This window comes from Pristis pectinata, chromosome 5, assembly GCF_009764475.1.
Source record: "Pristis pectinata isolate sPriPec2 chromosome 5, sPriPec2.1.pri, whole genome shotgun sequence".
Lineage (NCBI taxonomy): Eukaryota > Metazoa > Chordata > Chondrichthyes > Rhinopristiformes > Pristidae > Pristis > Pristis pectinata.
The window spans coordinates 1,991,463-2,016,411 of NC_067409.1; the positions used below are offsets into that span (position 1 = coordinate 1,991,463).

The following is a 24,949-nucleotide window of genomic DNA, read 5'->3' on the forward strand; positions in this document are numbered from 1 at the left end:
TGTTAAAGGGTTGGGAGCGTTTTAGTTAGTGTCCCTAGTAGCACAGAGCCGTGCCTGCACTGAGTCAAGGGGTGGCGGGTATTGTATTGCTTTTCCTTGATAGTATATACCTAGCTCGTTTTGTGTGTGTGTGTTTTACTCCGGTGCGATTTTCCCGTGCTCACTATAAACTGTGTGTGTTATCCCCGTTACCATTTTCCCCCGCTCGTTTTTTGTAAATAAAATCATTTACTACCAGACTGTGTTCAGAGTCCTTGCTTTTGAGACCCATCGAATCGGTTTGCTCACTCACAACAATGTGAGGGACAACTTTTTCACCCAGAGGGGGGTCAGTCTATGGAAGGAGCTGCCAGAGGAAGTGATTGAGGCAGGTACATTAACAACATTTCAAAGGCACTTGGACAGGTCCACGGATGGGGAAGGTTTCGAGGGATCTGGGCCAATCGCGGGCAAATGGGACTGGCTGAGATCGAATCTTGGTCGGTACGGATGAGCTGGGCTGAAGGGGCCTGTTTTGATGCTGTGTGACTCTCCCTCCCTCCTTCCTCACCCTCTCTCACCCTCCTTCCCTCCCCTACCCCTTCCTCCCTCTGCCTTCTTACCCCTCCCATTCCCACTCCCTCACCACCCCCTACCCCTCCTGTCCCCTCCTCACCTCCCCCGCACCTCCCCTTCCCCCTCTTCTCTCCTCCCCCGCACCTCCCCCCACCCCCTCCTCCCCTCCCCCTCCCCCTCCTCCCCACACCTCCCCCCACACCCTCCTCCCCCTCCCCCTCCCCCTCCTCCCCACACCTCCCCCCACACCCTCCTCCCCCTCCCCTTTTCCCCCCTTCCCCCTCCCCCTCCTCCCCACACCTCCTCCCACCCCCTCCTCCCCCTCCCCCCTCCCCCTCCCCCTCCCCCCCCTCCCCCTCCCCCTCCCCCCCCTCCTCCCTCTCCCCCTCCTCCTCCCCCCCTCCTCCCCCTCCCCTCCCCCTCCCCCCTCCCCCCCCTCCCCCTCCTCCCCCTCCCTCCCCCTCCCCCTCCCCCTCTCCCCTCCCTCCCTCCCCTGTTCCCCTTTGTTCACACTCCCGGACCGCTCTCTCTCCTCTCTCGGCGGCGCACCGACCGCAGCTCCCGGCCGCCGCTCTCAGCCCGCGGGCCGGGGCCGGGGCCGCCGACACCGGGGGTGGGGACGGGGGGCCGGGACGGGACGGTCCGGGACAAGCGATGGGCATCAGCCGCCTGTCGGAGCTGATCCGGGAGCGGGCGGCCGAGGCGGTCACCAGCAAAACCATCCACGCGTATGAGGGTGAGGGGGGGGGGGGGCACCTCTCCTGGTGGGGGAGTGAGGATTGGGGGAGAGAGGGGAGGGGAGAGGGAGGGGAGGGGATGGGGAGGGAGGGGATGGGGTGGGGAGGGAGGGGAGGGGATGGGAGGGAGGGGAGGGGATGGGGAGGGAGGGAATGGGGAGAGGGAGGGGGATGGGTGGGGAGGGAGGGGGGGGAGGGAGGGATGGGGAGGGAGGGAATTGGGAGAGGGGAGGGGATGGGGTGGGGAGGGGGAGGGGAGGGGATGGGGAGAGGGAGGGGATGGGGAGGGAGGGGATGGGAGAGGGAGGGGAGGGGATGGGGTGGGGAGGGAGGGGAGGGGATGGGGAGGGAGGGGATGGGGAGGGAGGGGCGGGATGGGGAGGGGGGGAGAGGGGAGGGGATGGGGTGGGGAGGGAGGGGAGGGGAGGGGGAGGGGAGGGGATGGGGAGAGGGAGGGGATGGGGAGGGGAGGGGAGGGGGATTGGGGAGAGGGAGGGGATGGGGTGGGGAGGGAGGGGATGGGGTGGGGAGGGGAGGGGAGGGGATGGGGAGAGGGAGGGGATGGGGAGGGAGGGGATGGGGAAGAGGGAGGGGAGGGGATGGGGAGGGAGGGGATGGGGAGAGGGAGGGGATGGGTGGGGAGAGAGGGGAGGGAGGGGATGGGGTGGGGAGGGAGGGGAGGGGAGGGGATGGGGTGGGCATCTCCCCCTGGTGGGGTGTAGGAGGCACGGTGGCAGATGAGGGAGATGGGCAGTGGGGAGACTGGGGGCTGTGTACATCGGCACAGGGGGCTGCAGTGAGGGAGACAAAACTGGGGGCAGAGGGAGGAGGAGACCAGGAGCAGCCATTCAGCCCCTCAGACCCAGTCACCGAGACTATGGCTGACCTTCTGCCTCAAGACCCACCCCCCCCCATCCCCCTCTCCCTGGATCTCCCCCCCCCCCACAGAAACCCTCTCCCCGAGTAGTCAGTGACCCCTCTGTCCCCTCTCCCTACCCCCGCACGAATGGAGGGCTCGGCTCCCTCAGGATGAGAAAGGGGAGGGTGTTGGACACCGGGTTTTCTCCCTCCATCAACCCTCCGTCCTCTCCCTTCCCTCCAGCCGTTCCCGGGGATTCAGTGGGTTCGGGGATCCGGTGGGTCCAGGAATCCAGCATTCCCGGGGTTTTCAGTCGGTCCAGGGATTCGGTGGGTCCTGGGGATCCGGTGGGTCTGGACACGGTGCTGATTCGGCTGTGGTTGGTTCCCCAGGCCGGGTGATGGCGCTGGACGCGGCGGTGGTGATGAACCAGTTTCCGCATGGCTCGGCCACGACCGGCGCTACCTGCACCACCTCAGGTGGGAGTCACAGAGGTACCGGGGCAGCATCCCCTCCTCCTACCTCCTCCCTCCCTCCACCTCCCCACCCTTCAACTCCTCCCTCCCACCTCCGTTCCTTACACCTCCTCCACTCCCCTCCACCTCCCTCCCTCCCCCACCTCCTCCCTCCACCTCCCTCCACAGCTTCACCCTGTGTCTGACCCCGGGAGTGTGTGATGGGACGGTGTGGAGGGAGCTTCACCCTGTGTCTGACCCGGGAGTGTGTGATGGGACGGTGTGGAGGGAGTTTCACCCTGTGTCTGACCCCGGGAGTGTGTGATGGGACGGTGTGGAGGCAGCTTCACCCTGTGTCTGACCCCGGGAGTGTGTGATGGGGACGGTGTGAAGGGAGCTTCACCCTGTGTCTGACCCCGGGAGTGTGTGATGGGACGGTGTGGAGGCAGCTTCACTGTATGTCTGACCCCGGGAGTGTGTGATGGGATGGTGTGGAGGCAGCTTCACTGTATGTCTGACCCCGGGAGTGTGTGACGGGACGGTGCGGAGGGAGCTTCACCCTGTGTCTGACCCTGGGAGCGTGTGACGGGACAGTGCGGAGGGAGCTTCACCCTGTGTCTGACCCCGGGAGCGTGTGACGGGACGGTGCGGAGGAGCTTCACTGTATGTCTGAACCCCGGGAGCGTGTGACGGGACGGTGCGGAGGTAGCTTCACTGTGTGTCTGACCCCGGGAGCGTGTGACGGGACGGTGCGGAGGGAGCTTCACTGTGTGTCTGACCCCAGGAGCGTGTGACGGGACGGTGCGGAGGGAGCTTCACTGTCTGTCTGACCCCGGGAGCGTGTGATGGGACGGTGCGGAGGTAGCTTCACTGTGTGTCTGACCCCGGGAGTGTGTGACGGGACAGTATATACCCTGAGCTGGTTCCTACACTTATTGCGGTGTTGCATTCCCTTACAGCCAGATTGTGGGGGTGTTTTACCGAACAGCCAGCCTGCTGGAGAAGGGGATTAAACCCGTCTTCGTCTTCGACGGCCCCGCTCCCAGGATGAAGTCCCGGGTGGTGAGTTCAGTCCCAGCTGCTGCCTCACTCAGCTCTGGTCACCCAGGTGCTCAGGGTTGTGGTGATCGTGCCTGTACTGGGTCGTAGGGTCACAGCACGCAAACAGGCCCTTCGGCCCAACGCGTCCGTGCCGACCGAGATTCCCATCTGAGCTAATCCCATTTGCCCACCTTTGGCCCATGTCCCTCAAAACCTTTCCCATCCATGGACCAGTCCAAATGTCTTTTAAATCTTGTTAATGTTAAGATTTCTTTATTAGTCACTGTACATCGAAACACACAGTGAAATGCACCTTTTGCGTTGAGTGTTCTGTGGGCAGTCCGCAAGTGTCGCCACGCTTCCGGCGCCAACATAACATGCCCACAACTTCCTAACCCGTACGTCTTTGGAATGTGGGAGGAAACCGGAGCACCCGGAGGAAACCCACGCAATCACGGGGAGAACGTACAAACTCCTTACAGACAGCGGCCAGAATTGAACCCGGGTCGCTGGTGCTGTAATAGCGTTACACTAACTGCTGCACTACCGTGCCTGCCCACGTATATAGTTGCATGGAGGTTAAAGCCTGAGAGGCGAGAGATTTAATAGGAACCTGAGGGGCAACTTTTTCACCCAGAGGGTGGTCAGTATGTGGAACGAGCTGCCAGAGGAAGTGGGTGAGGCAGGTTGGTGTTGGCGCCGGAAGCGTGGCGACACTTGTGGGCTGCCCCCAGAACACTCTATGCAAAAGATGCATTTTACTGTGTGTTTCGACGTACATGTGACTAATAAAGATCTTGTCTTATCACCTTAAACCTGTGCCCTCTGGTTCTTGATTCCCCAACCCTGGGAAACAGACTGAGTGCATTCACCCTGTCGATGTCCCCCGGTATTTGACATTTTTACCCTGGGAAACAGATTCTGTCTACCCTGGAACCACTGGTGAGGGAGCTCCCACAGTGCCGGTGGGGAGGGAGCCCCCACAGTGCCAGAGGGGAGGGAGCTCCAGGATTCAGACCCAGTGACGGTGAAGGAACGGCGAGATATTTCCCAGTCAGGATGGTCCGTGAGTTGGAGGGGAACCTGCAGGTGGTGGTGACCCCCTGCCCCTGCTGCCCTTGTCTATGGGGGGAGAGGCGGTGGGTTCGGGAGGGGCTGTCGGAATAGCCTGGGCGAGTAACCATGGGGCGTTGTGTAGATGGTGCACCCTGCAGCCACTGTGCGTCACAGGTGGAGGGAGGGAGTGTTTAGGGGGGTGGGTGGGGTGCCGATCGAGCGGCTGCTTTGTCCTGGGTGGTGTTGAGCTTCTTGAGAGTTGTTGGACCCACACTCACCCAGGCGAGTGGGGAGTGACCCAGGCGAGTGGGGAGTGTTCTGTCACTCGTGCCTTGTAGATGGCGGACAGGCCTTGGGGTGTCGGGAGGTGAGGCCCTCACCGTGGGATCCCCAGCCTCTGACCTGCTCCGGCAGCCACAGGATTTCTGGGGCGGTCCGTTTAGTGGGTGTTTTGACTCCTTCTCATTGGAGATGGTCATCAGCTGGTCCTCTCTGATGTGCCAACCGATCCCTATCCCAATCCCAATCCCAGCACCTCTCACCAACCCACGCCCGGCTGTGGTCTGGGTCTGGCCGCTGCCATTCGAGCCACTGAGCAGAGGTGGCGAGGTGTGACCGGGGTCCCAGTGGTGGGGATGTTTGTTTGGGACAGGATGCTGGTGTGGCTTCACCACTCCCCTCAGGGTTTGGTGGTGGGGAGTCCCGAGTCCGGGGGGTGTACAGGAAGGGAGGGGCCACTGATGCCTGGTCAACACGAGGTCAGGATCTGACGTTGAAGGTGGTGGGTGCTGTCATTGTCAACTAGGGCGTGGGCTGCCAGGGGAGGAGATGGTTGGACCTTATGAAACAGGACACCACTGGAGTGTCCCGTCCCGTCACCGCACTTTAGGAAGGATGGGGGATCCCGGGGAGTGTGCGGATGGTTCCCCCATGGCACGAGGGACCCCAGCTCGAGTGGAGACACCGGGGTTGTTGTCCCGGGGGCAGGATCAGGGCGGGGATGGAGAGAAGGTGTTCCCATCGGTGGGTGGGGGAGCAGGGATCTCACGGAATGCTCAGACTGAGCCATGTTTGGTGGAGGTGAAAGTTCAGCCGTGGCCCGTGTGTGTCACGCACTGAACATGGCTGCTGTTGTGTCTTCCTGTCCACAGCTGCGCAAGAGGCACGGATGGAGACCGGTCCCGCAGAGTGAGGAACACGCGTGTGGACCGGTCCCGCAGAGTGAGGAACACGCATGTGGACCAGTCCCACAGAGTGAGGAACATGCATGTACACAGGTCCCAGAGAGGCAGGAACATGTATGTAGACCTGTCCTGGACAGTGAGGAACACGCGTGGAGACCGGTCCCGGAGAGCGAGGGACACGCGTGTGGACCGATCCCTGACAGCCAGGAGCTGAGATGTAAAGGTGAGCAGACGGTGCCGTGTTGCGTGTTGACCTCCTCCCCTGGGGTCTGTCCCATGGAGCACGGACCCCGGGTTCTCCATGTGGGAAGGTGGATTGGGAAGCAGCCAGAGCGAGTGGGCAGGGAGATCGGGGACCCTCAGCCCTGGCAGCTCAGCTCAGACCCATCTGCACACCCACCCCCCGGGTCTGCTCCCCACCCTCCCCACCCCGTCCTGCGGCTGCTTCAACCGACCCCCCCACCCCAGTCACCCTGTCCCTACTCCCCACTGACCCCCTCCCCCGACCAACACCGTCCCCACCCCCCCACCCCGTCCCCGTCTGCTTCAATCAACCCCCCTCCGCACTCCTCACCGACCGCCCTCCCTACTGATCCCCCCACCCCACTCCCTACCGCCCTTCCCACCGACCCCACCCCACTGATTTCCCCGTCCCACTCCCACCGACCCCCGTCCCTGCCTGCTTCAACCATCCCTCCTCCCCCACTGACCCCTTCCCACGAACCCCCACCCCACTCCCCAACACCCCACTTGACCCCCCTCTCCGTTCTCCACCTGCCCTCCCACTGTCGTGGATTTGTACAGCATGGAAACAGGCTGTTCGGCCCCATCGAATCTGTGCTGACCATCAACCACCCGTTCATGATCCCATTCCATCCCCCCCCCCCCCCCAGACTCCCCCAGATTCTGCCCCTCACCCACACACTGGGGGGGCAATTTACAGCAGCCAATTACCCTGCCGACCCCCCTCCCCACAAACCCGCATGTCATTGGGACGCGGGACGGAACCGGAGCCCCCGGGGAGCCCCGCGGTCATGGGGAGAACGTGCAAACTCCACACCAACAGCGCCAGGGGTCGGGATCGAACCCGGGTCTGTAGAGCTGGGAGGCAGTAGCACTACCCACTGCACTGTGACCCCCGCACCCACCCCACCTGCCCGTCCCCAGCAGCAGTTGACTTCAGGGGCAGGAGGAGGACATTTGGCCCCTCGAACTGCGTACGGCCGCGACTGACCCTCCGCCTTTGTCTCGTTGGCCTCACAGGGATGGAGGAGGCGTCTCCCGAGGACTGGGGAGCCGAGGATGGTGCCTCACTGGAGGAGGGGATCAGCAAACGCCCCAGGGTAAGGGAGAGGGTCAGGGGGCCGCCCACACACATTGTGCTGAACGGGTCTCCACGCCTGGGTTAATGAGCATTCTGCAGCCCCTCCGGGGGCTTCATAATCGTATGTGACCCCTTCCCTCACGTAACAGGCCCTTCGGCCCACCATGTCTGTGCCAAACACGATGCCAAATTTAAATCCCTTCTCTCTGCACATGATCCAGACCTCTCCATTGTCCACACATCCATGTGTTTGTGTAACCGTCTCTTAAACCCCTCTGTCATATCTGCCTCCACCCCCCACCCCTGGCAGCCCGTTCCAGGCACCCACTACTCTCCCCCACACATCTCCTCTAAACTTGCCCCCTCTCACTTTAAATACATGTCCTCTAATATTTGACATTTCGACCCTGGGAGAAAGATCCTGGCTGTCCACTCTTATCTATACCCCTCATAATTTTATAAACCTCCATCAGGTCTCCCCTCAGCCTCTGCCGCTCCAGAGAAGACAACCCAAGTTTGTCCAACCTCTCCCTATAGCTCATGCCCTCTAATCCAGGCAGCATCCTGGTGAACCTCTCCTGCACCATCTCCAAAGCTCCCACGTCCTTCCCGTAATGGGGCGACCAGAACTTCACACAGTGCTCCACGAGCGGCCTAATTGGAGTTTTGCAAAGATGCATCGTGACTTCCTGACTCTTGAACTCATGAACACACCGGCAGGTGGGATTACGGAAAATCCCAGAGCAGTTTGAACGTACAGGCGAACCGGGAAAAGACTCGAGCCGTTTAGGGACCAAAGGGCCAGAGGATGTGGGTGAGGTCTTCAATGAAAACTTCCCGTCTGTTCCCAGAGGTGGACGTTACGTTTGGGGAATGCAGGGCTGGGGGTGGTGGGATTCTGGGAATGGGGTGTGGGGACTGTTACCGATGTGGGAGGGACTGGGGGAGAGGTCCCTCCCCCTGCCTGTGTACACCACTGATGCCTGAACTTCTCCCCGACAGGGAAGAGAGCAGAGCCGAGGGCAGTCGAAGGATCAAAACCCAACAGGTAGGAGACCACCTGGACTCAGAATCACCCCGGTCAATTCAAACCTGTGTCGGCTCTTTACAAATGGAATCCCCAACTAACCCCACTGCCCTGCTCCCTCCCCACAGCCCCGTGTCAGTCCCCACACTGATCCCACTGCCCTGCTCCCTCCCCACAGCCCCGTGTCAGTCCCCACACTGATCCCACAAGCCCAGTCCCTCCCCACAGCCCCGTGTCAGTCCCCGCACTGATCCCACTGCCCTGCTCCCTCCCCACAGCCCCGTGTCAGTCCCCGCACTGATCCCACAAGCCCGCTCCCTCCCCACAGCCCCGTGTCAGTCCCCGCACTGATCCCACAAGCCCAGTCCCTCCCCACAGCCCTGTGTCAGTCCCCACACTGATCCCACAAGCCCAGTCCCTCCCCACAGCCCCGTGTCAGTCCCCGCACTGATCCCACAAGCCCAGTCCCTCCCCACAGCCCTTCCACCCACCCCGTTGACCACCCAGTGTCTGTGGGTGCAGTGAGAGGTGAGCACTGATTGGACGATGTGGCGGGCAGTTTCCCCGCAGATTCCTGACCGGGCGGGCAGCCCCCTCCAGGTCTTCGGACAGTAATCACAGGATGTTCCGTTCTCCCCTCCTGCAGCAGGTCAGACAGAACGTGTGGAGAGGACCGGCCGCAGGGACTGTCAGCGTCTGCTCACGCTCCTGGGGGTCCCGTTCATTGAGGTACGTCCAGGAGTGGGGACGGGACACGGGGCTGGTGTGGGGGCTGGGGAAGGGGCTGTTAAATACGGTCAGTGCGGTGGGCTGGGCACAGGTGGGTGTGGGAAGGCACCGGGAGCATTCGGTGTCTCACCTGCATCTGTTGTCAACCACAGAGTCTGACGGGTAAGGCATGTGAACTGTGAGCGTTGATCAGCACGTGGGAACCCAGATCCAAACGTGGCTTGGCGGTGGGGGCAGGGCGATGGTGGGGGGCAGGGCGATGGTGGAGGCAGGGCGATGGTGGGGGGCAGGGCGATGGTGGGGGGCAGGGCGATGGTGGGGGGCAGGGCGATGGTGGGGGGCTGTCTCCGTGCCTGCCACATGGTGTCCCACAGTGGGTCACTGCTGGGACCCTTGCTGTTTGTTTTACACGTGAATGACTTGGATGTGGGTGTTGGATGAACTCAGCAGGTCAGGCAGCATCTACGGAGGGAAATAAACAGTCGACATTTTGGGGTCAAGACTCCAAGTGTCGGCTGTTCACTTCCCTCCACAGATGCTGCCCGACCCGCTGAGTTCCTCCAGCATTTTGTGTGTTGCTCCAGATTCCGGCATCTGCAGAATCTCTTGTGTCTTCACATGGATGTTGGTGGCAAGATCAGTAAGTTGGCAGATGGCATGAGAGTGCAGGGTGGTCTGACGTACAGGGTGGCCTGACGTACAGAGAGATGTGTTGGTGAAGTGGGCTGAGAAATGGCAGATGCAGTTTAATCCAGATAAATGTGAGGTGGTGCGTTTTGGGATTACGAATGAGGCTGAGACAGACACTGAGAATGGTCGGGTCCGAGGGAGTAGAACATGGAGCGCAGAACACGGGACATTACAGCACAGGAACAGGCCATTCGGCCCACCATGTCTGTGCCCAACACGCTGCCAAATTAAATTAAGTCCCTTCTGCCTGCACGTGATCCACATCCCTCCCATTCCCTGCACATTCATGTGTCTAACAGCCTCTTAGACACCACTATTGACATGTCCCACACCACCGGGTTCAGGAACAGCGACTTCCCTTCAGCCATTCGGTTCCTGAACCAACCGGCACAACCCTGATCACTGCCTCAGTACAGCAACACTGGGGCCACTTTGCACTACAGTGGACTTTGTTATCTTTTGTTCTAATTGTGTTCTTTCTTGAATAATTGAGTATAATTTATGTTTTTCTTGTGAATGTTGTGTCTCTGATACTCCGTACCTGTGCTGCCGCTGTTTTTATTGCGCCCGTGCGCGCATGGACTTGTGCATCTGACAGTGCACTCAACTTTGACTCTCGTATCTGTCTCCACCCCCACCCCTGGCAGCCTGTTCCAGGCACCCACCAATCTCTGTGTAAAAAACCTGTCCCACACATCTCCTTTGAACTTACCCCCTCTCACCTTAAATGCATGCCCTCTTGTAGATAGAGATCCCGGCTGTCCACTCTAGCTTTGCCTTTCATAAGTTTATAAACCTCTATCGGGTCTCCCTTCAGCCTCTGCCGCTCCAGAGAAAACAACCCAAGTTTGTCCAACTTCTCCTTATAGCTCATGTCCTCTAATCCTGGCAGCATCCTGGTGACCCTCTTCTACACCCTCTCCAAGGTACTGAGGAACAGAGAGACCTCTGTGTATGAGGGTGGGAAACACACACCATGAATGGTGGGGAGTGTGGAGGGACAGAGGGACCTCGATGTACAAGTCCGAGGCTCCCTGATGGTAGCAGCACCGGGAGATGAGGTGGTGAAGAATGCCTCTGGACTGAAGAGGTCTGGAGCTGAGGGGTCTTGGTGAAAACAACACTGGTCGGTGGGAGGAGGGGCCGGTGAGTGAGTGCACCGTGAACACAAGGGTAACGGGACCTTTGCTTGTTAGTTGGGACAGAGAGCAGGGAGTTGTGCTGCTAAACACAGTTCTGTTCAGCACGTTACAGGGAGCCATGACTTCACTGGACGGTGTGGGGAGGGGATACATCGGGGTGTCCGGACTGGGATCTGTGAGGGAAGGTTGAAGGTTGAGCAGTTTCTGTCTGGGACGGGGGTGGAGGGGAGACTGAACTCAGGTGTAAAATTGAGAGAGTGAGACAGGGGAAATGAGAAGAAGTCCACAGCCCCCGGGAAGTGCCCACACAGGTACATAGAACATAGACCAGTACAGCACAGTACAGGCCCTTCGGCCCACAATGTTGTGCTGACCTGTATAAACCTCCTCCATGATCAATCTAACCTTCCCTCCTGCACAGCCCATAACCCTCCATTTTTCTTACATCCATGTTCCTATCTAAGAGCCTTTTAAATGCCCCTGTTGTATCAGCCTCTCCCACCACCCCCAGCAGTGTGTTCCAGGCACCCACCACTCTGTGTAAAGAACCTACCTCTGACATCTCCCCTAAACTTCCCTCCTCTGACCTTAAATGGATGTCCTCTGGTATCGGCCTTTGCCGCCCTGGGAAAAAGTCTCTGACTGTGCACTCTGTCTATGCCTCTTATCATCTTGTACACCTCTATCAAGTCGCCTCTCATCCTCCTCCTCTCCGAAGAGAAAAGCCCCAGTTCTCTCAATCTTTCCTCGTAAGACATGCTCTCCAATCCAGGCAGCATCCTGGTAAATCTCCTCTGCACCCTCTCTAAAGCTTCCACATCCTTCCTATAATGAGGTGACCAGAACGGAACACAATACTCCGATAATGGTCTAACCAGAGTTTTATAGAACTGCAACATCACCTCGTGGCTCTTGAACTCAATCCCCTGACTAAGGAAGGCCAGCACAGGGTGGTAAAGAAGGCGTATGGCATGTATTGGTCGGGGCATTGAGTATTGGACTGAGGAAGCCATGTTGCAGATGTGTGAATCTTTGGTCAGGCCGCACATGGAGTATTGTGTGCAGTTCTGTTGCCCCGTTACGGGAAGGATGTGGAGGCTTTGGAGAGGGGGCAGAAGAGATTCACCAGGATGCTGCCTCGATGAGAGGGCATGAGCTATAAGGAGAGGTTGGACAAACTTGGGTTGTTTTCTCCAGAGCAGCAGAGGCTGAGGGGAGACCTGATGGAGGTTTATAAAGCTATGAGAGGCACAGATAGAGTAGACAGCCGGGATCTTTGACCCAGGGTTGAAATGTCAAGTACTAGAGGACATGCATTTAAGGTGAGAGTGGGGAAGTTCAAAGGAGATGTGTGGGGCAAGTTTTTTTACACAGAGAGTGGTGGCTGCCAGGGCTGGGGGTGGAGGCAGGTACGATAGAGGGGTTTAAATTCTCTACACAGAGATTTAAAATAATTGATCCAAGGATTAGGGGGAGACTTCAAAACGTTTTCCCCAGAGAGTGGGGTCTAGAGCTCACCTCCCATTCAGGCAGAGACCCTCCCCACACATCAACAGGAAAATGGGGTTTGGCCCGACTCGTCCATGCCGACTGTGTTGCCCAGCGAGCTGGTCCCATCTGCCCACGTTTGGCCCAGAGCCCTCTAAACCTCTCCTATCCACATACTATCCAGATGGCTTTTAAACGCTGTTAATGTGCCCGCCTCAACCACTGTTTCTGGCAGCTCGTTCCAAATAAGCACCACCCTCTGCGTGAAGAAGCTGCCCCGATATCCCTTTCAAATCTCTCACCTCTGACCTTAAACCTCTGCCCTCTTGTCTTTCGCACCCCCTCCCGTCTATGCCCCTCATGATCTTATACACCTCTGTCAGGTCACCCCTCCATCTCCTGCTCTCCAGGGAATAAAGTCCCAGTCTGCGCGGCCCCCAGTCCAGAGGTCCTCCAGTCCAGAGGCCCCCAGTCCAGAGGTCCTCCGGGGAAACAGGCCCTTCGGCCCACCCCATCCGTGCTGCCAGCAGCCACCTATTCACACTGAACCATGTATTCTCCCCACATTCCCATCCACTCCCCCAGAATCTACCCCTCACCCACACACAATTGACAGCGGAGAATTAACCCACCAAAGTAGGATTGGCGTTGAGTGTAGGCTTGCGTTAAATGAGATAGCACGGATAGGTTGGGCTGAAGGGCCTGTTTCCATGCTGCTTCTCTCTCAGCCCTCGGGGTATTTAATGAGGAGGGAGATAAGATGGAGGGGTTGAGGGACAGGAGATGTGGTCGGGGGCAGGTCAGCTGTGATCATGTGACAGGGTGGGATAGGATGGATGGGCCATGTGGCCCAGCGCGGTGTGTGCCAGTCCCTCACCCTGGGACGGTCCCGCTCCCGCAGGCCCCCGGAGAGGCAGAGGCCACGTGTGCGGCCCTGGTGAAGGCGGGAAAGGTGCACTGCACGGCCACCGAGGACATGGACGCACTTCCCTTCGGATGCACCCGGCTCGTCCGCAACGTTAGCGCCAGGAGGGACGCGTGAGTCTCCGACTGACCAACTGGTGTGGAGGGAACTTCACTCCGAGTCTGAGACCGGGAGTGTGTGATGGGACGGTGTGTGTTGGAGGGGGACTGGAGTGTGGGGGGTGGGTGGGTTGGTGGTCGAGGGGAGAGGTGGGGGGAGGGAGGTGTGGGGGAGAGGGTGGTGAGGTCGGGAGGGAGGGGAAGGAGGCGTGTGGGGAGGAGGGAGGGGTTGGAGGGAGGGGGAGAGGGAGGAGGTGGAGGGGAGGGAGGGAGGGGGAGAAGGAGGGGTGGGGGGCGAGGGGGAGGAGGGGAGGAGGAGGGAGGTGTGGGGGAGGGGGGACAGTAGGAGCAGGGTGTGTGGGGGGTTTGGGGGAGGAGGTAGGGGAGGGGGTGTGTGGGGGAGGGGGAGGGGGTGTGTGGGGGGGAGCGAGGTGTGGGGGGAGCAGCAGGGGGGAGCAGGGTGTGGGTGGGAGGGGTGGTGTGGGGGAGGGGGAACAGCGGGGTGTGGGGGAAGAGTGGGGGGAGTGGGGTGTTGGGGGGAGGAGTGGGGGGAGCGGGGTGTTTGGGGGGGAGGCAGTGGGGGGACGCGGGTGTTGGGGGGAGGAGTGGGGGGAGCAGGGTGTTGGGGGGGAGGAGTGGGGGGAGCGGGGTGTTGGGGGAGGAGTGGGGTGGAGCGGGGTGTTGGGGGGAGGAGTGGGGGGAGCAGGGTGTTGGGGGAGGAGGAGTGGGGGGAGCGGGGTGTTGGGGGGAGGAGTGGGGGAGCCGGGTTGTTGGGGGAGGAGTGGGGGGAGCAGGGTGTTGGGGGAGGAGTGGGGGGGAGCGAGGTGGGGGGAGGCAGGGGGAGCAGGGTGTTGGGGGGAGGAGTGGGTGGAGCAGGGTGTTGGGGGGGTAGGAGTGGGGGGAGCGGGGTGTTCAGGGGGTAGGAGTGGGGGGAGCGAGGGTGGGGGGAGGCAGGGGTGAAGCAGGTGTTGGGGGTAGGAGTGGGGGGGAGCGGGGTGTTGGGGGGGGAAGGAAGTGGGGGGGGGGAGCGAGGTGTGGGGGCTGCTCTCACGTTACCCTCTCCCTTCCCCAGGAGGGTGGAGGAGTTCTCGCTGCCTGACATCCTGAAAGCCCTGAAGCTGACGCAGGAACAGGTCTGTGAGTGGGGGCCGTCCCCGAGCGCCCCACCCCGCACTGCACTGGGGACAGTCATGGAGTTGTAGAGTCACACAGCACAGAAGCAGACCCTTCGGCCCAACCAGTCCGTGCCGACCAAGATGCCCATCTGAGCCTGCCCCATTGCCGGAGTTCGGCCCATCCATGGACCTGCCTCTACCACTGCCTCTGGCAGCTCGATCGGGTGGGGACCCCAGGAGGGAGAGGAGGGCTGTTCCTCAGACCGGAGGCCTGTGACCAGTGATGTGCCGCAGGGATCGGCGCTGGGCCCGCTGATGTTACCCATCTGTGTTAACGATTGGGTTGAGAATGTCAGTGGTCGGTACGTTTGTGGATAAATTGGTGGTAAAGTGAGGAAGGTTCCATCCGGTTACATCGGGGTCGTGATCAGCTGAGCCGGTGGGCCGAGGAACGGCAGATGGAGTTTAATTTAGATAAATGCAAGGTGTTGCACTTTGGTGAGGCGGCCAGGACAGGACATAGACAGGGGATGGGCAGGGCCCTGTTGTAGAACGGGCAGACCCAGGGGTGTAGGGACGTAGTTCCCTCAATGTGGCGACACAGGAGGACAGGGTTGGGATGAAGGAATTTGGGATGTCAGCTGCAGTCAGACTGGACATTGGTAAGGCCACATTTGGAGTACTGGGCACAGTTCTTGTCTACATGGACTTTAGCAAGGCCTCTGACAAGGTCCCGCACGCTAGGCTGGAATGGAAGGGTGTCATTAAACTGGAGAGGGAGCGAAAGAGATTCAGGAGGATGTGACTGGGACTGGAGGCCTTGAGTTACCAGGAGAGGCCGGACAGGATGGGACTGTTTTCCCTGGAGCGAAGGAGGCTGAGGGGTGACCTTATGGAGGTTTATATACTCATCAGGGTCACAGACTTTTCCCCAGGGAATCTTGTATCCAACTGGCCAGCTCACCCTGGGTCCCATGTGATCTAACCTTCCGGAACAGCCTACCATGTGGGGCCTTGTCAAAGACCTTGCTGAAGTCCGTGTGGACAATGTCAACCTTGTCTATCTGGCTCCCTGAGAGTGGCCGCACAGGCTGGGTGGTGAAGAAGGCGTACGGCCTCCTTGCCTTTATTAGTCGAGGCTTTGAGTTCAAGATTCGGGAAGTTATGTTGCAGCTTTATAAAACTCTAGTTAGGCTGCATCTAGAGCACTGCATTCAGTTCTGGTCGACCTGTTACAGGAAGGGTGTGGGGGCTTTGGAGAGGGTGCAGAGGAGGTTCACCAGGATGCTGCCCGGATTAGAGGGCATGAGCTATGAGGAAAGGTTGGACAAACTTGGGTTGTTTTCTCTGGAGTGGTGGAGGCTGAGGGGAGACCTGATGGAGGTTTATAAGATTATGAGGGGCACAGATACAGGGTCTTTTTCCCAGGGTCGAAATGTCTAATACCAGAGGGCGTGCATTTAAGGTGAGAGGGGGAAAGTTTAAAGCGGGTGTGTGGGGCAAGTTCTTTTACACAGAGAGCGGTGGGTGCCTGGAACGGGCTGCCAGGGGTGGTGGTGGAGGCAGGTACGATAGGGACGTTTAAGAGACACATTGATAGGCACATGGATGTGCCGAGAGTGGAGGGATGTGGACCACGTGCTGGCAGAAGGGATGAGGTGTCATCAGCTGAATTAGTTCGACACAACATGGTGGGCCGAAGGGCCTGTTCCTGTGCTGTACTGTTCTGTGTTCTGTGTTGTTCTTGGTTACCTCTTCCAAAATCTCCACCAAGCTTGGGACATGATTTCCCACACACAAAGCCACACTGGCGATCCCCAATCAGACCTTGCCTTTCCGAGTCCCATCTCTCCGAACCCCTCCGGTAACTTACCCACCACAGGCATGAGGCTCACTGGCCTGTAGTTCCCTGGCTTCCCCTTGCAGCCGTTCTGAAAGGCCCCACCACGAGGCACCCTGCAGCCTCCCCACACCTCACCCCACGGCCATCGATGATCTGCGAGGGTCGCTGCAACTTCCCCACCCCCAGTAAGGGGGACGCACACCAGGCCCGGGGGATTCATCGACCTCTACGTTTTGAAGGGCTGCAGCCCGTCCTCCTGCGTCATGTTCCAGGTCCCCTCACGTCCATGTTGTTCACCACAGTACCTGCAGACGAGAATTGCGCGGCTCCTGTGGCCTCGGTGAATGCCGAGGGCCCCCGTTCCCTCCTGATGTTACTCGCTTATCCTGCTCCTCGTGGAATCTCATCGGATCCTACCCCACCTTCTCTGCCAAACCTGCCTCGTCCCCCTTCTTGCCCTCCTGATTCCCTCTGTAGGTCCTGCCCACTGAAGCCCCCGCCCACTGCACCGGAGGGGGGTCTTAGGCCCCGCCCACCACACTGGGGCAGTGCCTGAGGCCCCGCCCACCACACTGGGCAGTGCCTGAGGCCCCGCCCACCGCACTGGGGCTGCTGTTTCTGCCCAGGGGTGGGAAGAGGTTGGGTGGGGGGCGGGTAGGGGTGAAGATGCCACAGTGAGGGTGGGTCAGGAGTCCAGCTCGAGGGGAGTACCTGGCCCCTCCCAGGGAGGTGGGAGGGTGGAAGCTGGTAGGACAGTTGACCTCAGGATGCGACCTATGACCCCTGTTGCCAGTTCGTGGACCTCTGCATCCTGATGGGTGTGTGACTACTGTGAGAAGATCAAGGGGGTGGGGGTGAAGCGAGTGCTGCCCCTCATCCAGGCGCACAAAAACCATCGAGGGCGTCGTGCAGAACCTCGACCGGCTGGTAGGTGGTGGGGGCAGGGCTCACCGCCCCAACATCAGCCCTCCGTCCCTCAACCCCTCCGTCCCTCACCCCTCCGTCCCTCACCCCTCCATCCCTCCATCCCTCACCCCTCCATCCCTCACCCCTCCGTCCCTCACCCCTCCCACCCCTCCCACTTCACCCCTCCGTCCCTCACCCCTCCGTCCCTCACCCCTCCATCCCTCCGTCCCTCACCCCTCCACCCCTCCATCCCTCACCCCTCCCCTTCACCCCTCCCCACCCCTCCCTCACCCCTCCATCCCTCACCCCTCCATCCCTCCGTCCCTCACCCCTCCGTCCCTCCACCCCTCCATCCCTCCGTCCCTCACCCCTCCGTCCCTCACCCCTCCCTCACCCCTCCATCCCTCCGTCCCTCACCCCTCCGTCCCTCACCCCTCCCTCACCCCTCCATCCCTCACCCCTCCGTCCCTCACCCCTCCCCTTCACCCCTCCCCACCCCTCCCTCAACCCTCCATCCCTCACCCCTCCGTCCCTCACCCCTTCACCCCTCCATCCCTCACCCTTCACCCCTCACCCTGTCACCACCCTCCTCACCCTCCACCTTCACCCTCCTCTTCCTTCACCCTTCACACTGAGGGATGGGGGGGAGGGTGTGTGAGGGGAGTGGGTGTGTGAGGGGGAGGGTGTGAAGAGGAGGGTGAGGGGGTGTGTGAGGGGGAGTGTGTGAGGGGGTGTGTGAGGGTGTGTGTGTGAGGGGGAGGGTGTGAAGAGGAGGGTGAGGGGGTGTGTGAGGGGGAGTGTGTGAGGGGGTGTGTGAGGGGGTGTGAGGGGGAGTGTGTGAGGGGGGAGTGTGTGTGCGGGGGGGTGTGTGAGGGGGAGTGTGTGAGGGGGTGTGTGAGGGGGAGTGTGTGAGGGCGTGTGTGAGGGGGTGTGAGGGAGTGTGTGAGGGGGTGTGTGGGGGTGTGTGTGAGGGGGGTGTGTGAGGGGGAGGGTGGGGGGGTGTGAGGGGGGAGTGTGTGAGAGTGTGTGTGAGGGGGGGGTGTGAGGGGGAGGGTGGGGGGGTGTGTGAGGGGGTGTGAGGGGGAGTGTGTGAGGGGGTGTGTGAGGGGGTGTGTGCGGGGGTGTGTGAGGGGGGTGTGTGAGGGGGAGGGTGAGGGGGGTGTGTGTGGGGGGGTATGTGCTGTGGTGAGGGGGGAGGGTGCGGTGTCCGGGTGGGTCATGTGCCGAGGGGCCGGTCTCCCGTCCCCCGTCCCTCAGACGGTGTCCTGTTGCGGCAGAAGTTCCCGGCTCCGGACGACTGGCCGTTCCAGGAGGCGAGGAGCCTGTTCCTGCAGCCGGAGGTGGTGGACCCTCAGGAGGTGGTGCTGGAGTGGGGGGAGCCCGACGAGGAGGGGCTGGTGCAACTGCTAGTGCACGAGAAGAAGGCCAAGTAGGTGCTGTTCCCCTACCGTCTGCCCCTCATCCCCCCCCCAGTCCCCCATCTCCCCTCCATCCCCCCACCGTCCCTCTGCTGCCCTGTCTCCCCCCGTCCCCCCACTGGAGTGACGGATCGCAGTGCGGTTCTGTTCTTCATCGAGGGACAAACTTCCCGGTGGGTTTAACACTCTGAACAGTTTATTAACCGGCACCAGCCCGGCTCGCTTTCCCGTTCCCCATGTGACCCCTTGCATTCCCTACTGGGAACTGTAGTTCTTTATTATAACTACATAACAACACATCTTCCCCCTTTACAGAAAAATAAACACAACACTTTGTCCTTATAAACCTGCCAAGAACCCTCGTCCACTCAGCAGCTGTCAGTCAGGCTCTGAGGTGGTTTTATGGTCCCTTTTGGTCTGGACGTGTTTCCGCAGGTGAGTTGCTTTCATGTGCTGCGTTGGTGTTTTCCTGGGAGCTCTGGTCCACGTGTTCATTTTCTCCATCTGCCGGCCCCTTTGGTGTACTGACAGGGGACGGGTCACAGCCATGGGTTGGAGCTTGTGGTCGTAGATCCACGCGGTTCCTCCTCAGACGTGTCTCTCGCTCCGTCTGGATCTGGTATGAATGTGGATTTATTTCCTCTTGTACAACTCCTTGCACGGACCATGTGCCAGAATCATGATCTTGGATTCGCACTTGATCCCCAGGCTTCAGGACTGGTCGGCTTTTCGCTGTCTTGTGATTCCGTTTCTGATTTTCTTTCCCTTCCTCTTCAGCCTGTTTGACCCTGTTTGCTCCTTCAGGTGTCAACAGGTTTTCATGTGTTGGAAGGTTAGTGCATATGCGTCGACCCGTCAGCATCTGGGCTGGTGAAAGGCCGTTCTGCAGTGGTGCACTTCTGTAAATCATTAGACTTCTGTGGAAGTCCTCTCGTCCATCTTGCGCTTTCTTCATGAGACCCTTCACCACCTTAACTGAACCCCCTGCTAGGCCATTAGATTTTGGGTGAAGTGGGCTTGAGGTTATATGTTGAAACCCCCAAACATTGGCAAATGAGTCAAATTCACAGCTCGAAAATTGTGGACCATTGTCTGATACTACTGCACATGGAACCCCATGCCTCGCAAACACAGCTTTCAGGAACATTGATTGCAGTGTCGCAACCTCTGGGTAATTGGAAAAGTATTTTGTTACAACAATATGGCTCTTCCCATTACTGTCAAACAAATCCACTCCAACTTTGGAATACGGCCTGTCTGGTGCAGGGTGTGGTGTAAGTGGTTCTTCTGCTGCTTTGGTCTGTAGGTAAGGCATATTTCACATGAAGCAGTGGTCCGGCTGATGTCTTGCTTCATTCTTGGCCAGTACATCACTTCACGTGCTCTACGTTTACATTTTTCCTCCCCAAGATGCCCTTCGTGTATCTTCTGGAGCATCTCCTTGCGTAGTGACACTGGAATCACAAACCTGTTCCCTTTGAGGACCATATCCCTCACTACTGACAGTTCAGCTCTGCATGCCCAATAATCCCGAATACACATTGGACGGACAGTCATCCTTTGCTGCCGGCCATCCTTCCCGTATTGTATCATTGAGTACTTTCAATCTGTCTCTGCTGCTTTCCTAATCTGCTCTGTTCTATCCAGAGATACTGGAAGAGAGGTGACTATCATGTCAGCATAGGCCTGTATATCTGCATTAACCTGTTGGTCACTCTTTTCTGTCTTGTCGGCTGCTCGAGACAGGGCATCAGCAGCAAACATACATTTTCCCGGTGTGTAGATCATCTTCACATCACATTTCTGCAGCCTTATCAACATGCGCTGTATCCTCATGGCACAGTCATTCAGTGGTTTAGACATAATTGAGACCAATGGTTTATGGTCTGTCTCCACTTCAATAGCTTGCCCATAGATGTACTGATGGAACCTTTCACATGCATATGTAGTGGTGAGAAGCTCTTTCTCTATCTGTGTATAGTTGGCTTCCACACTTGTTAAAGCCCTTGATGCACAGGCCACAGGTTGCCATGTGCCATCGTGCTACTGCAGTAGTACTGATCCAAGGCCGTGCCAGGACGCATCAGCTGATATCCTGATACACCTATCCGAATCATAAAACTTCAGCACGGGCTCTTCGGTTAGGACCCTTTTCAATGTCTGAAAATGCTCATGAGACCAAACCCATTCATTTTGTATCTCAAGGAGTGACCTTAGTGGTGCTGACACTGTTGACAGTCGAGGGATGAACTTCACCAGGTAAGTCACCATCCCTCAGAAACGTCTCACCTCCTCTTTGTTTTGGGGCCTCTCCATGTTTTCAACGGCTGATGTCTTTCTTCGGTCAGGCTTCACTCCCTCTTCAGATATGGCATTTCCGATGAAGATCAGCGTCTTAACACCAAACTCACCTTTCTCTTTATTTAATTTCAAATTGACATTCCTTGTCACGTCAAGCACTTGTCCCAGTCAAGTATCATGTTCCTCCTTGGTAGACCCTCGGACGATGATGTCATCCATCATGGTCTCGACACCAGGTATGCCCTCAAAAATCACGTAGATGGTTTTATGGTAGACTTCTGGTGCAGACAGGATCCCATATGGCAGCCGAAGGTAGCAATATCTTCCCTGTGGTGTGTGAAAAGTGCACAGTCTCATACTTGCTTCATCAAACCTCATCTGCCAAAACCCAGACGATGCGTCTAGCTTGTTAAACCATTTGGCACCTGAAAACCGGGACGTGATCTCGTCCCGTGTTGGCAATTTAAAATGCTCTCTCTTGATGGTTTTATTGAGATCTCTTGGATCTAGACATATCCGCAATGCTCCATTTTTCTTTTGCACAATGACCAGTGAACTCACCCAATCTGTTGGTTCTTCAATTTTCTGTATGACATTCATCCGTTCCATGTGTGCTAGTTCTTGTTTAAGTTTATCTCTAAGTTGAAACGGAACTTTCCTGCATGCATGAACAGGAGCCACTGCCTCATCTATGTGAATTTTGTGTACACCAGATAAGCATCCGAGCCCCTCAAAGACATCTGCATACTCTTCCATGAGTGTTGTGTGGTCATCTTTGGTATGTGAAGCTACTATGAAAACTCTTCTCACTAGGTTGAGCTTTTCACATGCACTCAGACCTAATATTGGCTGTACTCTTCTACAATCAGTAGCTGTGATTTTAAGTGCTGCCCCTTGTGCACCATACAGCCCCCTTTTACTGGAACTTTCTCTCCAGTGTAGCCTGTCACTTTTAACTTCCCAGGGTAAATCTTACTCTTTACTGTGAGAGTCTTATAATCATCCGTGGATAACAGATTCACCTGCGCTCTGTGTCAAGCTTGAATGGAATTACTGTCTCATTCACAGTTGCTGGAACAATCCATTCTGTTTTACCAGCAGCCACAGTCTGTACAGAATCCACAAAGAATTCCTCCATTTTCTCATCAACTGTGTGCACCTTTCTCTTGTTAGCCCCAGCTTTGCAGCACCTTGCAAAGTGATTCTTCTTCCCACAGCTATTGCAGGACTTCCCATAAGCGGGACACATCTTTGGACTGTGTCTACCTCCACATCTGCTGCATTTGCTGTTTGAGCCTTCCTCTTTGCTGTTGCTTTTGGAAATGCCTTGTGTGCTGCTTCTCTGTTTTCACAGCATGCACTGTTGTGTCTGCCCTGTGCAGCTCCTTAGCCTGTGCTCGTGTGGTTTCTGCTGACCTACACACAGTCACCGCCTTTTCCAGGGTCAAATCTTTTTCACACAACAGTCTTTCTCTGAGTCCATTATCTGGATTTCCACAAACTATTCTGTCTTTAACCAGTGAGTTTCTCAAATCTCCAAATTCACAGGACTTAATCAGTGTGTGTTAAGTAGATGTTAAGTAGCTGCTCAGCTAAGTATTGGCCGAAGCTAACACCTTGTTTCTGGTCACAGGAAAAAAAATTATATCTCTCAAGTGTGATGTTTTTACTTGGGATAAAATACTCCTCAAATTTTTTCATCAAAGTGCCCAACTCAAAGGCTGGCTCATCAATTTGAAAGCTGTTATAGACGTCCAAAGCATCTTTGCCAATCACGTGAAGATAAATAGACGCTTTCAATTGTTCATCGCTCCCTCCCGCTCCACTAGCATCTAAATATATGTTGAATCGCTGTTTGAAGCGTTTCCAATCATCGGTTAGATTGTCAGTAAACCGCATAGGGGTGGGAGGACTGAGCTTATCCATGACGGGAACTCTCGGCCTCTCACCCGAATCTCTCTCGGCAAATCCGGTGACTGTTGAACTTCAGGAACAATGTGCTCTCTCACCCTGCGGGCCGGCTTCTTCTCCGTCTTATCACAGCTTTTCTGTCGTACTCACTGAGCCTCTGTCTCAATTGCACACAGTATTCATCTGTTCTCCCTGTTCAGACCTCACTCCAACTTCTGACACCATGTTATGTTTGTTCTTCATCAAGAGACAAACTTCGCCTGGGTTTAACACCTGAACATTTTATTAACCAACACCAGCCTGGCTCACTGTCCCGCTCCTTTTACAGCCACTTCCTCCTCCCCCATGTGACCCCTTGCATTGCCTACTGGGGACTGTAGTTCTTTATTATAACTACATAATAACCCCCCCCCCCCCCCCGGAGTGACAGAGCGCGGTGCAGTTCCCCCCCCCCAACCAGTGCTCCCCCCAGTGATGGGGCCGGTGCCCTCCCCAGGGAGAAGCGTGTGCAGAGTTGGACGCTCCCCCTGGATCCCTCCCCCCCCCTCCCAGTGACGGAGATTTCCCCCCCCCCCCCCCACCAGGGAGAAGCGGGTGCGGAGCCGGATCCGGAGCCTGCGGGAGTCGCTGCGGGACGTGGAACGCCGGAGCCGGATGTTCACCAGCGAGCAACAGCGGCGGCTTGATGACTTCTACTGCCGGGTGAAGGGGCTCCGGTACCGCCGGCAGGTGGGGGGGGGGCACTGGGGCTGTGGGGGGTGTGGGAGGGTCTCCCTGCTGTGGGGGGGTGGGGGCTGTCTCCACTATGGGAGGGTGGAGGGGTGGGCGTCTCTCCTCTGGGAGGGGTAGGGGGTCCGTGGGAGGGGTGGGGTGGTCTCCCTGCTGTGGGGAACGGGGTTGGGGTGTTGTGGGGAGGGGTGCTGAGGGAGGGGCTGTACACAGCAGGCAGAGCCGCTGCCTCCCAGCCCCACAGACCCAGGTTCGATCCCGACCTCCAGCACTGTCTGTGCGGAGTTTGCACATTCTCCCCGAGACCACGGGGGTCTCCCTCGGGGGCTCCGGGTCCCTCCCACATCCCAACGATGTGCGGGGTCGGTGGGTTAACTGGCCGCTGTAATTGTCCACAGTGTGTGGGTGAGGGGCAGAATCTGACAGGAGGGGCGGGGGGCGGTCGATGGGAGTGTGGGGGAGGTGAGTCACAGTAGAATTAATGGCAGGGTGTGTGGGATAGGTGCAAGACGATGGGCTGAATAGACTCCTTCAGTGTGTTGGTGAATCTATGCCGTGCGGAGGGAGTGGCCGTTCCTGGTACAGCTGCATCATTGACACCTCTCCCTCTGTCCCTCCCTCCCCCCTCACTCCCTCCCCCTCTCTCCTCCCTCCCCTCCCTCTCCCCACCCCCCCACTTCAAATCTCTCCCTTCCTTTCCTCACTACCCCTCTCCAATCCCTCTCTCCCTCCTCCCCCACCTCACTGCCCTCCCTCCTCCCCATCCCTTATCTCTCCCCCGTCTCTCTCCCCTCCCTTCTCTCCCCCCCCCCCCCCACAGGGAGACCAGCCCCACTTCCAGCTCTCCAAGAAGAAACGTCGTACTGCCCACCGAAATCTCTCCCGACTCCCCCTTCGCCGCCGGCTCGCTGCCCCTCCCCGAGACCCCCTCCCTGGGACCCGTTCACCTGCCCCCTCCCTCCCCTCCTCCGGAGCCACAGAACCTTACGGAGCCCCTGCCACTGGCCTAACCCCTGCAGTTGGGCCCCTCCCTCGGGCCCCTCCCTCCCTCCCTCCACCCCCACCGTCCCCTGGGGCGTTGGCCATGGGTGGGGGATACCCCAGGCCTGAGGTTGGTCCCTCACTGGGCTGGGATCTCGTGCTGCCTGTCCCAGTCGAATAGCCCGCTCTCCTCCCCACCCCTCCCTTATGGGGGGGGTGGGGGCAGCTGGTCTCCCCCTTCCCCACACAATCCTTGGCCCCACCATCCGTGAGGGGGGGCGACTCCGGACTCCTCCCTCTTGCCCCCCCCCACCCACAGGCGTCGGCCATGGCCCCTCAGTCCTGTCCCACTTCCGTAACCCCTCACCCAAGCCCCCATCGTCCTCTCCTCCCCACTCCCCCCTCTCCCCTCCTCATCCCCCTCAAACCAGGGGT

At 58.6% G+C, this 24,949-nt stretch overlaps 1 protein-coding gene across 1 annotated transcript; it reads left to right on the plus strand.

Moving 5' to 3' along the window:
* The first annotated feature begins 1,052 nt into the window (after window positions 1–1,052).
* Window positions 1,053–24,701, plus strand: LOC127570703 (probable flap endonuclease 1 homolog). The gene is given in 16 exon segments (XM_052016490.1): window positions 1,053–1,291; window positions 2,544–2,586; window positions 2,589–2,630; window positions 3,566–3,668; window positions 5,855–6,110; window positions 7,151–7,230; window positions 8,214–8,259; window positions 8,885–8,967; window positions 13,189–13,325; window positions 14,383–14,443; window positions 17,062–17,088; window positions 17,090–17,155; window positions 17,157–17,195; window positions 18,452–18,603; window positions 23,389–23,533; window positions 24,354–24,701. Coding segments are annotated over 16 exon segments (1,704 nt in total). The 5' UTR covers window positions 1,053–1,209; the 3' UTR covers window positions 24,696–24,701.
* The last annotated feature ends 248 nt before the right edge of the window (window positions 24,702–24,949 follow it).